This window comes from Elgaria multicarinata, chromosome 7 (genome assembly GCF_023053635.1).
Source record: "Elgaria multicarinata webbii isolate HBS135686 ecotype San Diego chromosome 7, rElgMul1.1.pri, whole genome shotgun sequence".
Lineage (NCBI taxonomy): Eukaryota > Metazoa > Chordata > Lepidosauria > Squamata > Anguidae > Elgaria > Elgaria multicarinata.
This window is the reverse complement of record NC_086177.1, coordinates 85,913,833-85,929,623: the sequence shown is the minus strand read 5'-3', so window position 1 is coordinate 85,929,623 and position 15,791 is coordinate 85,913,833. Positions and strand designations below refer to the sequence as shown.

At 41.6% G+C, this 15,791-nt stretch overlaps 1 protein-coding gene across 2 annotated transcripts in view; it reads right to left on the bottom strand.

Moving 5' to 3' along the window:
• SDC2 (syndecan 2) overlaps window positions 1-15,791 on the bottom strand; it is an 84,103-nt gene that overhangs the window by 8,864 nt on the left and 59,448 nt on the right. For both annotated transcript variants that reach the window (XM_063130971.1, XM_063130972.1), the window contains exon 2: window positions 2,979-3,090. In XM_063130971.1, the coding sequence (XP_062987041.1) occupies window positions 2,979-3,090 (112 nt within the window). The remainder of the gene's footprint in view (window positions 1-2,978; window positions 3,091-15,791) is intronic.

Sequence of the window (15,791 nt, the reverse complement as noted above, 5' to 3'; positions counted from 1 at the left end):
CCGAGGAGCTGCAAGGTTTAATGAAGGTCTGCTGAGCCCTAACAAAGCAGAGCGTACTGATAACAAGCAGGTGTATCAGCCACTCACTCTCAACAGTCGCCTGGGACAGAAAATCTTTTGACATCATTCCAAAAGCCACAAGCAAGTAATACATTCCAGAGGGAGTGGACACCACCGCTAAAAACCCTGCTCTGTGTATGAGCCAGTTTTTCCTCTCGAAGCCTTGGCATCCAGGCCAGAATTTCATCTGATGATCTGCGCATACAGGAAGGTAGAGATGGGGGAAGGTATATAGGATCTAGCAGCTCTGGAGTGGAATGGAGTAGTTGTGAAGCATTCACGGATACTGAACTTCATTGACAGTTCTCTTTGCAAAGAAATTTAGGTGCATGTCAAAACCCAATAGAGTTCTGGATCACTGCCCTCATTGCTGCATACTTGTTATACAAATGTGTATCTCCCGTTCCAACATAAAAAGGGTCTGTTTCTTAAAGTGACCCACCAGACACCTCTGGAAGGTCCCACAGGCAAAACACAAAGGGAATCGCTCTCTGTGCTTCAAATGCTTTGCCTCAAGTTAGAAAAAAGTCAGTAAAGGTATACCAAAAAATAGGGATGTGTGACATATTCGTTTCAGTTTGTTTCTAATTAGGATTTTACCCAGTTTTCACCTTTCGGACCAAACACGGACTCGGGCACAATCAGCAGTCAAAATCTATACATTTCCGAGCTTGCAATGTAATTCACGAACTCAAAAAAAGAGGGAGGAGTGTTTAACAGCATGTGTGCGTTTCAAAAATGTGTGCAAATACACTTTAGTCATGGAAGAAGAGTGCGTGAATTTGGGAAAGTAGGCAGAGAAACATGCACGGATTTTCACACGGAAAGGGGAAAAAAAGCAAAGCTCGCAATCTGATACAGACTCTGGTCAGAATGAGCTTTGAGATGGAATTCGGAGAACTTTGACGAAATTCACACATCCCTACCTAAAAGTCAAAGTCAAAACCACCTGAATCAAAGTCAAGGCACCCCCTCTCCCTCCATCAGATGCAAGGATCCCAGTTGGGTCTCTTACTCTTAAAGCGGCTAAGCAGCTAAGGTATCTTTTAGTAAGAATTTATATTCCGCCTCCCTCTTTTTTATACTGGATTGTTTTATTCTGCTCTTGGTTTTAATAACGTGAAATTATTTTTTAGTAATTTGCACCATTTTTATTGTAATGTGAACTGTCTTTATTGTAGCTTGAACTGTTTAGTGTGTTTTATGTATTCATGATTTTTGTAAGCTTGTTCGGGTTTATTTTATAAAGAAAGGTAGGATAGTTTTTAAAAACTAATAGAAAGACAGACCGTATGAAGGGGATGCCTCCTGGTTACTGTTGTTTTATACTGTTGTTTTTATATTTTTGATGGTTTTAATTTTTGTATACTTTTTAATGTTCACTGTTTTTATCTTTTGTAAACCGCCCAGAGAGCTTCGGCTATGGGGCGGTATATAAATTTAATAAATAAAGATTTGTTTCCTGCCAGTTTCAATACCCACTGTAGCAGTCCTCCTCACCACTTCCTTTTACTAGGCAAACAACCTATTTTATTTTATTAACAGGGCTTTGGGCTTGCATTTCTCAAAACAGTCCGCTCGCCCATTATATGCCCCAGGCTGCCATAAGATGAGCCATGCTGGATTAGACAAAGGACCCATCTAATCCAGAATTCTGTTCACATAGTGGCCAACCTGCTGCCCACAGAAAACCCACAAGTAGGGGAGGAGTGCAACAGCACCTCCCAGTCATGTTCCACAGCATTTGGTATACAGAGCCATACTGCCTCTGACACTGGAGGTAATATATCGCCATCATGACTAGTAGCCATAGATTGCCTTATCCTTCATGAATTTGTCTAATCCCTTTTAAAACCACAAAAAATGTGACTATCTATACACGAGAGAGAAATCTCCCATTAATTTCAATGGATCTACTCTAAGTAGGACTAACATTGGCTAAGTAGGACTAACATTGGCTAAGTAGGACTAACATTGGCTTTTCCCCACCCCACCAAAAGGGGACAACAATTATGATGGCTGCTGTTTTGTGCTAAACGGCTTTCTCAGCTCAGCCAGGAGGCTTGGACTCTTCTCCTCAATATGCACTGGGGTTTATTTTCATAGGGAAGCATTCACACATGCTGCACACAAGTCTGAAGGAACACCTTAAACATCTAATATAGTATTTGTGGGGAATAGCCCTGACTCACTCAGGTGTTGATTGGCTAATCAACAGGTTCTAAGTTTATTCTGTGGGAAGTATTTAGTTACAAAAGGAATTGTCAGATTGATTATATTAGTGACTGCTTTACATTGACATCTATACATACACCATATTTTCTTTTGTCTTCATAACAGATTTCACTCACAATAGAGTCGCCTGTTAGTACTTGGCTTTCTACGTTTAATTTTCCATTGTTCAGATGCATCCCACTGGTTTCACAGGAAGAAAAAAATGGGGAAGGGGTGCGCAATATTAAGCAAGCAGCCTGGTACAGCCAATTAGGATCTAATCCAAAACCAAATCTATTTTCTGTCTCGTCCCCCAATGCATTTAATAAATCCAACAGAACAGCAATATTTAAAACTATATGTCTACACTCCAGAAAACATAAACAAATCCATTCAATTAATAAGCCGTTTCCTAAAAGTTCAGGAATACTGTTTTACTATAGAAGAGCACATGACATTTCACAATCAGGAGCGGGGACAAAACTTTCAATTTGTTTCCTGCCATGCACTCTGCATCCTCCTTCCACCCTATCAACAGTTTTGCACTCCCCATCTGAAAATTCTAACTGGAATATGTGAATTAGCTGCAATACTCTTGGCCATGATAAATTTATGATGTGGCAACAAAACAACTTCCATTACCCAAACTTAGCCCACAGCAACATATAGCCCCATGAACTTTTCTTTATATGGTATTTGCTTACCTGATCCTGACCCAGAAGTATAATCGTCATCATCAATTGGATATACTCCTGATGCTTCTTCAATGGAACTGTTGTCAAGATATAGGTCTTTATCAGAGGTCAGCGCTGCTCTCTGGAAATGAAGGTGAAATATATGTAGTTAGTTCACTGCATCTTCACAAAAACAACTTCCAATTGAATTCCATGCCGGAAAATCATTAAATGAATTGAAGCAGCAATTATAACAACAAATAGTTGTGAGAAAAAGTTTTAAAATATCAAATACTTTTTAATCCTGTGGAACGCTGCCGTGAGAATATCCATCCCAGGCAATATTAAAATGGGTTTAACAAATGATAAGAAACACACGTGGAGGATTTGTCCAGGTATTTCTGTTAGTCAATAAATATTTAAAGTATTCTTTCTAGATATGTTGCCAGAAATCTGCACTTCCTCTGATCAAAATACAAACCTCGGGGACTTGTACTGCTTGCATTAAATACAGGGTAAGCATTATGATCCCCCAAATCTTTCCCAGCTAAACTCCTCACCCCCTCCGTTTACATGGACATTGGTAGCCGTAGGAATGTAACATTTACCAGAGCTATACCAATGCCTGGGTTGCTGCCTTAGCAGTGCTCCAAGCCCTGGGGAGAGATCTCTCCCTATCTCCTCCTATCAGAACAGCAAGATGACATGTTGGCTCACTGGTGGGTGGGTGTAGGTTTGGAAGCTCAAGGGTGTAGGGATTTGGAAGGATCAGACCCCCCAATCCTCCAGAAGGTATCATCAGAAGTGCAACAGTCTCTAGTTTGACTTATAACTGAGCTCAGGATAAACAGAGCTATTTCTCAATTGATTGGGGGGAAATGGGCATTTGCTAATCCCATTTACAGATGAGCAGGGTGGTGCATCACTGTTGCTTGATCTGCCATTCCAAGGCTCAAGGTGAGTTACAAAACCAAAAGGTAATATATGCACACACCAACACCTCATTAAAAAGTAGCACAGGCACCAGAAACGTCAATGACAAGATCAGCAGCCCTAAAGAGGTATTCTGAAACAGGTAGTCAGGGATGCTTAATCCCTCAAAATAATCCTAAAAGCTCCTAATTGTTATTCATTTTGAACCCTTTTTTATGCAGCAGGCCCCTGCATACATTTCAACCTGAAACAGCATGTGGAGAAGGTGTTTAGGCAGAAGGTATATCACAAAAGCAACTGTCCATTCAGTTGTGTGAGACACAAAGTAGGAAATCAGAAAAGGGTCAAATTCTATGAGAGAAGTCCTGGATAATACTCATTGTTCTGTTTCTCTGATAAAGACAGAAGAAGCAACAACTCTTGATCTGAGCAAACATCCAAAATATGTGTAGATGACTTGTGCAGCTATTTCCAAATGTTAATACATAAAATCATTCAACAAAGTTTATTAAAAAGCAAAGTTCCACACAAGAATGCTCTTTTACAGTGCAACCCTATGCATGTCTATTGTGAAGAGAATCCCATCGAGTTCAGTGGGATTTTTTCCCGGGTAAATGGGTAAAGGGTTTAAGCCACGGGCATTTAGCACAGGCGCAATGCAAGAGCTATAGAAACTCTGTTCGGAACACTCAGACAGGAATTGCATTCCCATCCATCAATTATTATCCCACTTAAACTGATATTCTTAGAGTATAATGCTGCAAAATCCTCTGACCTAAATTCTTCACATATTATAAGCCAATGATCATTCGAGCCCAGTCTGGTTACTGAATAAACAGGAATAAATCTAAATCTAGTGGATGTGCAGCAGCTTAATGTCCACTAAGCACTAAATACAGGTTGCTTCCATCTCAAATATGTGCTGAGTTTAGATGGCACATCTGGGAGTTGTTAGTTTATTACAAGTCATCAACAAATAATTTAAAAAGTAGTTTTACAGAAAGCATGATCTCCTAGACCGATATCCAATGATAAACACATTTTCTCTGACCACATATGTCAAGGAGAAAGTAAATTTGTATATAGGAGGTGGTTTATTTTTTCCTGTTGCATTCTGACTGCCTACTTCATAAGAGCTAGAGAAAGAGGAGGACAAAACAAGAATAGACAGTTCTTAATTTTGCATTCACATTTACTTTAAGTCTTATTTCTTTCACTGCCAGGCTTGCCATGAAAATACAGAGTCTTAAGGATGAAATCCTATGTACACTTTCCTAGGAGTAAACACCATGGAACACAATGGGACTTCTTTCTAAGTAAACATTTACAGGATTGGCCTGTGAGGGTATTCTTCCTACCTTTTCATCTGTCTGTCTGTCTATCTATGACTCTTGGCTATTTCCTCTCCCTGGGGAACCCTAGCTCTCTGGAGATCTAAGAATTCTCAAAATACTCACAAGTATTACAATCCTCAGGATTGTTTGTGAGAAACCAATACACAGAGGATACTAAATCTCAGTATTTCCTGAAATTACTGTGAGTATAGTCATGTTTCTAATCTTGTTCACCCTCAAAGTTTCTCATCGGCTGCTTACGTGCCTTTTTAATTCTAAATTTCTTCTTCTATTAATCACATGGGCCATCCCGGCCAATCAGGGTGACTAGGATCATGTCATGATGTTACATACGTTGTCAGATTCGGCTACATGGTGATGCCACTGAGGGCAGATGAAGCCAACAGACAGATAGTGCTTCCTGGATCTGATACGAGGATGGTCCCAACCAATTGGGAATCAACTAGTGAGCACGATAGGAGCAGATTTTACTGTGTGATGAAGTCACCAAGGGCAAACAAAGTCAATTCAGAGTGAGGGAAATGCTTCCTGAGTGTGGAAATACAAATTGCAAAAGGAAGAGGCACTTTTTTTAATATATTAAAAAACCCCAGTCAACTTCATTTATGAAAAGACAGCAATCATGACTTGGCACAGCCCTGGATTAAACCTGCCTCTGCCAATTCTCTTACTCACAGGGCCACCATGAAACGCAAAATACAGTTTTGCCAACTAAATAGCAACCTTATGTAACGCTTCGTATTTTAAGGATGATCTAGGATTTGGGACTTACAGTTCGTCAATTCATATGTAAGAAAGATTAGCTGCAATGTATATAAATGTGATAAAAGTAAGAACCATTTAAAAGACTGTACAAATGTATACATAGTGAAACCATGAGCCCTGTTAGCTTTTCTGTCAGCGTGTGCCTTGGCCAGGGGACGAACGATCCACAATGGATAACTTCTTGCTAAGTATTTGGCTCCATGCTCACTGTGTTATATAAAGCACTCTTTCTAAACTCTACAATGAGAGGAGCACCAGCCCAGAACATCTGCCTGAAAAAATATCTCCTCTGAGGAGGCTGAATGGTCCTCAAAAATCAAGTTAAAAATTCATTGCTTCCTCTCCCAAGCTTTTCCTGGTACCAAATGAGCCAGAGGGAGGCCGAGAGAGCAATTATAGAGGTCCTTAAGACCCGAGCTGCATCTGTTAATGTGCTTTCTATGGTGCTTGACACAACTGAGATCTTGCCCAGACTAAAAAACTTCTCAGCTCTGAGGGAGGATGAGTGATGCCCTTTGGCTAAAGAGGCTCACTAATCTCATGGCACTCAAAAACCATTTGCCTTCTCAACAAGGAAATGGAATAAATGTGAATTTATATATTCAGAGATCCTATTTCAGCCAAACTACAGTAGAAAGCAGCAGAGAGGCAATTTGATTGCTACAGAGGAAAAAGAAGAGATTCTCCATGGATGCTTTCATGCAACACACATTCTTTTTTGGATAGCTGACTGGCCAAATTCCCTTATCTGGCTGCAACTCAGATTATTATTAGCAGAAAAAGACCTTCACCTATTGTGTAGCCTAGGGTTTTCCAAACTGGGGCCTTTCAGATGTTAGACTGCAACTCCAAAATTCCACAACCAGGTTTATTTGACTTGTACCCCGCTTTTCTATCAAAAATGGCACTCAAGATTGCAGAAGTCTGGCTGCTACACTACTTCAGTGATGCCTGAAGCAATACAAAACACATTAAAAATGTAATAGTCTTGTGCGGTGTGTGTGTGTGTGTGTGTGTGTGTACCCAAATATATGAAGCTTTAAGCATGAACCAGATCAGGTGCTGTAAAATGCCCCTTTACTAGAAGCTACACTTCTCTGTACACCTATTTCTGTACACACAGAACTTTTGAGGGAGTAATTCTTTCAGATCCCCTTTCTTGGCATTGAGAGAAACAAAAACTCCACAGGCATGGGAAGAGGGTAGGAAAGAGGCCTGTAGGGTTAAGAGCTGTGCTAGATCCGAACAAATGTCCATCTAGACTAGCATTCTGTACACATAATGGCCAGCTAGATGCCTGTGGGAAGCCCACAAGTAGGACATGAGTGCATACGCACCCTCCAACTCTTGTTCCCCAGCTTCTAATAATTACACTCACTGATCAAGCTGGGTTTTGTAAGAGGCGGGGGCAGCACGTGGTGAAACCTGATTTCAGGGCACACTTGAGATGTGCTACTTCAGCATTCAAATAGCCAGCAAACGTAGGAGGTGCAGACACACACAGCCATATGCATTAACAGCATGTGTGGGAGATCTGGGGTGGTGGTGGAGGGGCAACTGTGAGAAGGAGCCCTGTGCGCAAACTTATGTATGCACTGAGTTTGTCTAAGCAAATGGAGACCCTGCGCCAACCAGAATCCCCCCTTCATAGCAAGGAGTTCTACACGTGCCATTGGTATACATGTAGGGGCCCTTCTCATGGTCCCTGAATGAACAGCTGGCAGGGGAAGTGGCCAGGAGGTGTGGCTAAGTAGCATGAACTCCTCACGGTTCTTTCAATGTGTGAGGAGGTCAGTGGAGGCTGGTGGCTCAGAAGACACTAGCTATGAATCACTCAGAACTCTAAAACATCGTGGATAGCTTCTTTAGAGTGAATTCACCACCAGCTTCTACTGGAGGAGATCCAAGTGAGTATCCTCCCCCTTAGTATCACCACATGGTGACTTCATCATATGAGTGATCCTCCACGATATACTCATCTGCACTCAATCACATCTTGGCTGTGTCCTCAGATTTTGTACTAAAGCCAAAGAGGTGGTGCCATCTTGTATGCTGCAGCCCATGAACCACCCAATATCTATAAGTAAGAATATAATAAGTGCCATGCTGGATCAGACTGAGGGTCCATCTAGTCCAGCACTCTGTTCACACAGTGGCCAACCAGATGTCAGCCAGGGACCAACAAAGCAGGAACATGGTGCAACAGCACCTTCCCATCCATGTTCCCCAGTACGTATTGCATATAGGTTTACTGCCTTGGATACTGGAGGTATCAGGGCTAGTAGCCATTGATATCAGGGCTAGTAGCCATTGATAGCCTTCTCCTCCAGGAATTCATCCAACCCCCTTTTAAAGCCATCACTACATCACGTGGTAGTGAATTCCATAGTTTATGCGCTGTGTGAAGAAGTCCTTCCTTTTATCTGTCCTGAATCTCCTACCAATCAGGTTCATTGGATGACCCCAGCCTCTAGTATTCTGGGAGAAGGAGAAAAATATCTCTCTATCCACATTCTCCACACCATGCAGCTGCCCACTCGGTTGACATTTTCATCAATCTGTCCACCACAACCCCAAGATCTCTTTCTTGTTCAGTCACCACCAACTCAGATCCCATCAGGTTAAACTTAAAGCTGGGTTGTTGTTATTGTTTTGCTACTACGTGCATCATAACCTCTGAATTACATAACCCCTTTCCTAGCTCTGGCCTGAAAAAACTGACATTAAACCACACACCACAAAAGAAAGACAGAAAGGCAAAAAAAGAAGGAAAGAAAGCTCTGGTGCCACAGAATGACTGGAATAGGGTTACACCTCGAATGTGTTTCTGCTGCCCTATATAGCTGTTAAAACAAGAAGAAACAAGGGGGAAGCACAACACCTTCCAAATTCTTTAGTACAAGACTACAGAACTGCTTTCAGCTCAAGGGCCAAATTCCATATTGGAGAAGCATTCAGAGGCCGCATTCCAGTAGAGGCCAGGGCCAAGGACACAGCAAAAATACCAGCATATTTCACCTTAAAGCTCTTACTGCTAGCAACTGAGCCTTAGAAGAAGCCTTCCAACCTGCAGCTTCAGCGGAAAGCCTCAGCTTCAGTGTATAATCGACGCTGTGCCACTTTGCACCCACCCGGGGGCTCTCTGAGCATTTAGACAGCCCCTGGGGACTTCTGCAGGTCATACAAGGATCAACCGATATGCAGGTGATGTGATGGGCATGATAAAGCACTCCCAAAACAAAACCAATGACCATCAATATCACATCCAGGTCATACAAGAGCTTAGGTCTATACCTCTCTGTTTTGATTTTACTATTTATTACATTTTTATTCCCCTCTCTCCCTGCAACTACTCAGGCTGGTGTACATGGTCCTCTCCTTTATCCTCACAACAGTTCTGTGAGGATACTTAGGCTGACAAGCTGTGACTGGACTAAGGTCTCTCAAAGCTTTTGTGGCTGAGCGGAGATTTGAACCCAGGCCTCCCCAGTCTACAAGCAGCACTCTAACCACATTTGCTCTGTACTATTTTCAAGTTATATACAAGAGCTCTTATCCACCAAAATGTTTCTCTCTGAGAAACACCAAGCAAAAAATTGCACTATGAAAATGGTATGAAAGGCAGGAGCCACACTACTGCTTTATAATGGTATTGAAGTGCACTGACAACTGTTGAGACTCATTGACACATACCACCATATACCGCTTTCATGCTGCTTTCATAGTGCTATATTCTGCTTGGTGTGGCTCCTGCCTTTTATATACCACTTTCATAGCACAATATCCTGCTTGGTGTAGATTAGGCCTGTGCAAGATGCCTGCCTTTGTGCAAAATAACAAACCAAAGATAAAGAAATCCCCCTTTACCACCACCCGTTCCTAGGTACACTGTTTCCCTAAATGGAATAGGGCACCTTATTCTTTCCTGTTAGACGAAGGTTTATTGTAACTTAAAATGACACACGGCTTATATAAAAATGCTGCTTTACAGTATTGAATGACATTTGCAGACCTTCCTTATGTAAGCATGAAACAATACTAAGTCAGCATTTGTATGTGCATCAGCAGTAGATTTCGAACTCTGGCATTCGCCTGTGGCAATGAAAGCACAGCCTTGGAGATGAAAACGGTGCTCTGGACTCCAGTATTGCTTGGCTCACCAGGGCTGTTACTATAACATTCAGGGTGAATGCCAGAAAGATTATTCACGCTCCTCGTATCTAATGAAGAACTCACACACAAAAACACATACACACAAATAAAATAGATAGCTGGAAGCCCTAAACTTTCATTGCAGATTTTAAAACAAAAACAAAAAATCTGTTGTGAGTGTCCCCAGCCACTGAAACTATAAAAAAAGCCCAAATAATTGAAAAATTAATGAAATTGGTTCTATTGCACATGGTAAAGAAAGGTTCTTAAAAGAGATGGGTGCCTACTGAGCTGCATGGACTGGTTTAACGTGCAGTCCTATGCATGTTTACAAAATCCTACAGCTCTCAGCATTCTCTAGCCATCCATGCTCCAGATCTGTTAGACTATGGCCTAATCTACACCTACTGCCTCTTTGCAATGGAGGAGGGAAAATTGCAAGGTTTCCCGCTTACATGGTCGTCCCTCATTGGGCACACGTGAGGGAAGTTTCCCGTGAGTAAAGGAGAGCCGTTGCGGGAGAATGCCCATGTTGGCACTTGCACTGGCAGAAGTGGGTGGGATTAAACAGATGAGTATGGGGCATGGATTTATTTATTTTTAATAACTTTTAAATTAGTGGTCATTGCTACATACTGTGAATTCCATTGATGACAAAAACCTTTGGTGCATTGTCCCAGGTTTCATCATTTATTTATTTATTTATTACGTTTTTATACTGCCCAATAGCCGAAGCTCTCTGGGCGGTTCACAAAAATCATCAATTAGATACCCAAACTGTACTGCCTTTGTGAGTGCCTTCCTCCAATGTAGGATAGTTTATATTAAACCCACGCACCCCAGTGAAGGACAGTTTGTTCTGCCTCAACTGTACCCTAAGCTACCCTGAATATAAGCCACCGTAGGTTGATTGTTCTCTTAGTAACCCATGTTATTCCTGAAAGGTGAGCCACGGCACTTTGGCTTGCCATGGGTTGTTTCCCCCTCAGTCCTCCTGCCTGCTCCCAGCATGTATCTCAGGCACATTTGCAGCAGAAATCCTCATTTCCTACATCAGCTCCCTTTCTGCAATTGGTATGCTGGGGTCGCTGGCTCATAAGGAACATCCCTTCCATTCCCACAACAGATTGCCAAATGCATTTAATTTTCTGAGCCCTTATGAATGTGGTAATGTGTTCGCAAACATTTTAAAATTATTTCTAATTATTTCTTATTCAGGATCTTGCACAAGTGTGCAGGAGCACAAGCCTACCTGTCTGCCATTTAACCCAGTATACCAATACCCCCCCTCTTGTTAATTTCAACCTCCCCTTCCCTACTTTCCTTGCTAGTGAGCACAATTTCTTTTAAAAAGGCTACTTCACATACTAGAGAGTAATTACACCTGTCCGAAAAGCTCCTTCTTCGGCAGCTGTCAGCCGCTTTGGGGCTCCCCCAACCCCTGCTTTTGGAAAAGCTTGTTGTTTCCCTCCACTGGTCTCTGTTGTTAGCTGTCAGAAAAACATGTTGGTTACAGAGCAGTGATGGGGCAGAGCAGTAAAGATATGCAAATTTCAAGGTAAAGACCCACAAATTTCAAGGCAGAGTAGGGAGTGAGGGGATCGGTAAAGATGTGCAAATGTGGAGGCAGGTAAGTGAGTCAGATGGGTAAATTTATGCAAATTTCAAGTTAGCGCAGGGAGTGGGATCAGAAAATATATGCAAATTTCATGGCAGAACAGTAAAGCAGAAGGGGAAATTATGCAAATTTCATAGCCATGGGATTTTGAATGTGAACACTTACGCAAACGTGTTCGGGACACTCACTGGTGTCCTTTCTTCTTGACTTTTTTGTGCATGGTTGCACTAGTGACAATGTGAGGAATGGCAGGGGTTTCACTGTTCTTGCCAGGTGGCTCTCTAGCCATCCCCGACAGCCTATAATGAAATTGCTGTGCTGGATTCAGACATCACAACAAGCCACACTGAACAACCCAACAAGAAGCCATGGGTGGCTTGTTCATGAAAAACAACCCACAACGGGCCTGTTCAGAAGACACCTTAAGCCCTCCTGGGTTAAGCAGCAGGGTTTAAGTTGTCTTGTGCGATGTGTTTTGCTCAACCCTGCTCACTCACTAACCACAGTCGGACCGTCTGTGGCAGGGTTAGCAGCTCTAACTGTGCACGGCTTGCAGGTTAGTGCTAACTCCAAGGAACCACAGTTTCACTAACCACAGAGCCTGAAGGGTCATCTGAACAGGCCAAACGAAAAAGAAGTTTTGTGTTTGGACATCACAATAAGCTAACGGATTGCTTATCATGTAGTGTGAACCAGGTTGTTGTTTTATTTGTCACATTGCCCTTTTGTCTTCATATTTAGAACCGTTTTAATTTACCTGTATAGATTTGTTGGCAACTACTTAGGCCTTATCTGCTATCATACATTGATGTGTCATTCATAGTTAGAACCTTTAGTCTAGTCCAATCAGTTTAATGCTTCAGCAGGAATAAGCCTCTTTCGGGCCTGGTTCTCTGGGGCTGTCCTGAGTTGCAGCCTTGCTTTGCCTTCTTGCTTCATCTATCTACCAAATCCTTACCATTTCTTTTATTTCAACTGCTTCAACTTCCATTCACGCTCCTTCTACAGTTAAATACTGATGTTGCATTTATTAGTCGTTTGCTGTTCAAGTACAGTCATCAAATAAAGTGAAGATTTGATTTGAAGCTCGGAGAATGGCAATCAGGGAGAGGGCCTTTTCAGTGGTGGCCCCTCAGTTATGGAATTGTCTCCCTGACAAGGCTTGCCTGGTGCCAACATTGTTAACTTTTTGGCGCCAGGTCAAGACTTTTCTCTTCTCCCAGGCATTTAACAGCATATGCTGAGTTTTTTAACTGACCCCAGAATAGTTGTTTTTAAATGGATATTGTCTGTTTTTCGTCGTATTTTATGCTTTTTATGGTTTTAAATTTTGTATATTTCTTTTTAATGTTCACTGTTTTTAACTTTTGTAAACCACCCAGAGAGCTTTGGCTATGCGGTGGTATATAAATGTTAATAATAATAATAATAATAATAATAATAATAATAATAATTTACATGGAAATGTGGATTGGATGTGAGTTTAGCAACAATGCTACAGGCTGGTACTACATCTTGATTACAAGGTGAAATGACCAATAATTGTGTGGCTCATATATTCCAATGCTAGTACTTTACCCTCCATGGATAGCAAAAGAAAATACAAATCTGCTATATCCAGCAAATACAAGTAGGACCTGCAACAAATATTGCCGTGTAGAGTGTTCATGGTCCCCCTTCCACCCCCCTTCCAGTTTTCCATCCACCCTCCCCTGCCCTCCGCCGTAGTTACTCCATGGCCACGGAAGACACTGGGTTTCCCCCAGCCCCAAACTCTCTTCCCTTGTTCTGTTGTACTTCTACAACTTTCCCCGAAGCCTCCTAATACCTTTCCTTTTCTGGGTGGATGGTGCACATTTGACTACATAAGAACATAAGAAGTGCCATGTTGGATCAGACCGAGGGTCCAGCGCTCTGTTCACACAATGGCCAACCAGCTGTCGAACAGGGACCAACAAAGCAGGACATGGTGCAACAGCACCCGCCCACCCATGTTCCCCAGGCCATTGATAGTGGCCAGCACTCCATCTTGTGGTAGAAAATTCCATAATTTAACTATGCACTGTGTGAAGAAGTACTTCCTTTTATTTGTCCTGACTGCATAAGTTTATACAAGTGCAGAATTCAATTTTTCCTTGGCACAGAATTTGGGTTACTTGTGGTGTAGATGTGTGACATACCCCTAAGCCAGCTGTCCTCAACCTGATGCTCTCCAGATGTTTCTGACTACAACTGTGAGCATCGCTGATCATTGGCCATGCTGGCTGGGACCAAGACATCTGGAGGGCACCAGGCTGGGTAAGGCTGCTTTAAGTACACACCCTTAGCATCTCCATCTTTTTATTGAAGACCTTCAAGGAGAGCTTCTGTAACGTTCCCAGGCAGCTAAATTCCAGCACTGAATTATATCTTGTTACATATTTTATGCGATTAGTGAACAAGCATAACTTTCATTGCATCCCACTCCCCAAACCAAAATCAAATATACTTGACTGTCTTTTCCCCCGTTCTTTTATCTTTTGAGTTAACTGTCTACTACACTATTGCATGCATAGGTGTTTTACTCATTGCATGTTTTTTTTTAAAAAAATCTAAGCAAACACTCCTATCTGTACAAAGTAACCACAGCCAGAATGTAAAAAGAATAACATTCAGATTTATATTTTAAAATAATGCTTTTTTCCTGGATTTAAAGATCAGGTCCTTTAGCTGCCACCATATTTATGCTCACAGCTCCACTTCTTAAATGAATGGTGATCAGTCAACTCTGAAGAACTTGTTCTGAGAAATTATGTATGATTCAAACCCTGAAGTGCCACTCCAAGTTGAAGTTTTAAACAGATGAGTTGTTCTTCAAACTGTAACAGCGGCAAGCCAGCCAACCAAACCGCTGCGTCACAGATGGATTAACCTCAATTAGCACGGCAGTTATGCATATTTTACCCCAAAAACAAACAAACAAAAATGGTCTTCAGTTTCATTTCGAAATAGATGGCAACACACACGATAAATTCCTCATTATAGTGGAAAATGTTGATGCACATTTTCCAAATTCAGTATTAACATCATTGTACACACAAGGTTAATTCAGAGAATGATCTCTTACTGATAACCCAGATGCCAAATTTACTCCGCCTGAGGATCCTGGTATTACGAAGCAATCTGTTTGGCGTGCAGCCTTCCCCCTATTTATGAATGCATCTACCTGCTATTATTAATTGCAACTTAGGTTAAGAAAGTTTCATTTCTTCTCCCCTGCTACGTACGTACGTTCTCTCTCTCTCTCTCTCTCTCTCTCTCTCTCTCTCTCTTATCTGGCTTTGTCTGTCTGATCCAATTTCTACCTTTCTGAAGACCTTTCCTTCTAGCTCTAGAGAATACGATTGAATGATTAAAGCTGCCAGGGTAACCTTACTGGCATCCATGCCGATAACTCTTTACCTAATAGCCATCCCTTTGCCTCAGTGCCCCAGCCTAGCGGCAATTATTGCAATCTCTCCAAGTGGTCAAATTGCAAGACATTCGCCCTGGAAACCTGCTGAAGCTCGTACTGAAGAATTTTGTTTTTAAAAATATAGTTTCTTCTTTACTAAAAAGAAGAAGAAGAAAAAGAAAATACTTATGTGAGCAAGCTGTAATCAATAAATATCAGGGACAGGATGAAAAGAGATCTGCTATATATACATGCACACCACTCTCAAAACTTCATACTGATTCATTTTCCCAGTGATGGATTTTGCGGGCTGAAATGAATTTGTATGCTTAGGAAACCCAGAAACATTGCCTCCGCCCCAAGACAGTATTAATATGAAACAGAAGCTGAATTGCTGATGTTTGTTTTGTAAATGTAGAAATAACTAGGATAAGAGCTGCATAACATTTACCAGTTGCTAGATAGTTTCAAGAGAACTAGGCAATTAGATAAATATTGTCAAAGCATTTTCTTACCTTTAAAAAGTACTGCTGGAATCATTATAGAAATCATATTAACATGACTTCGATTACTTGTGGCAATGTCAA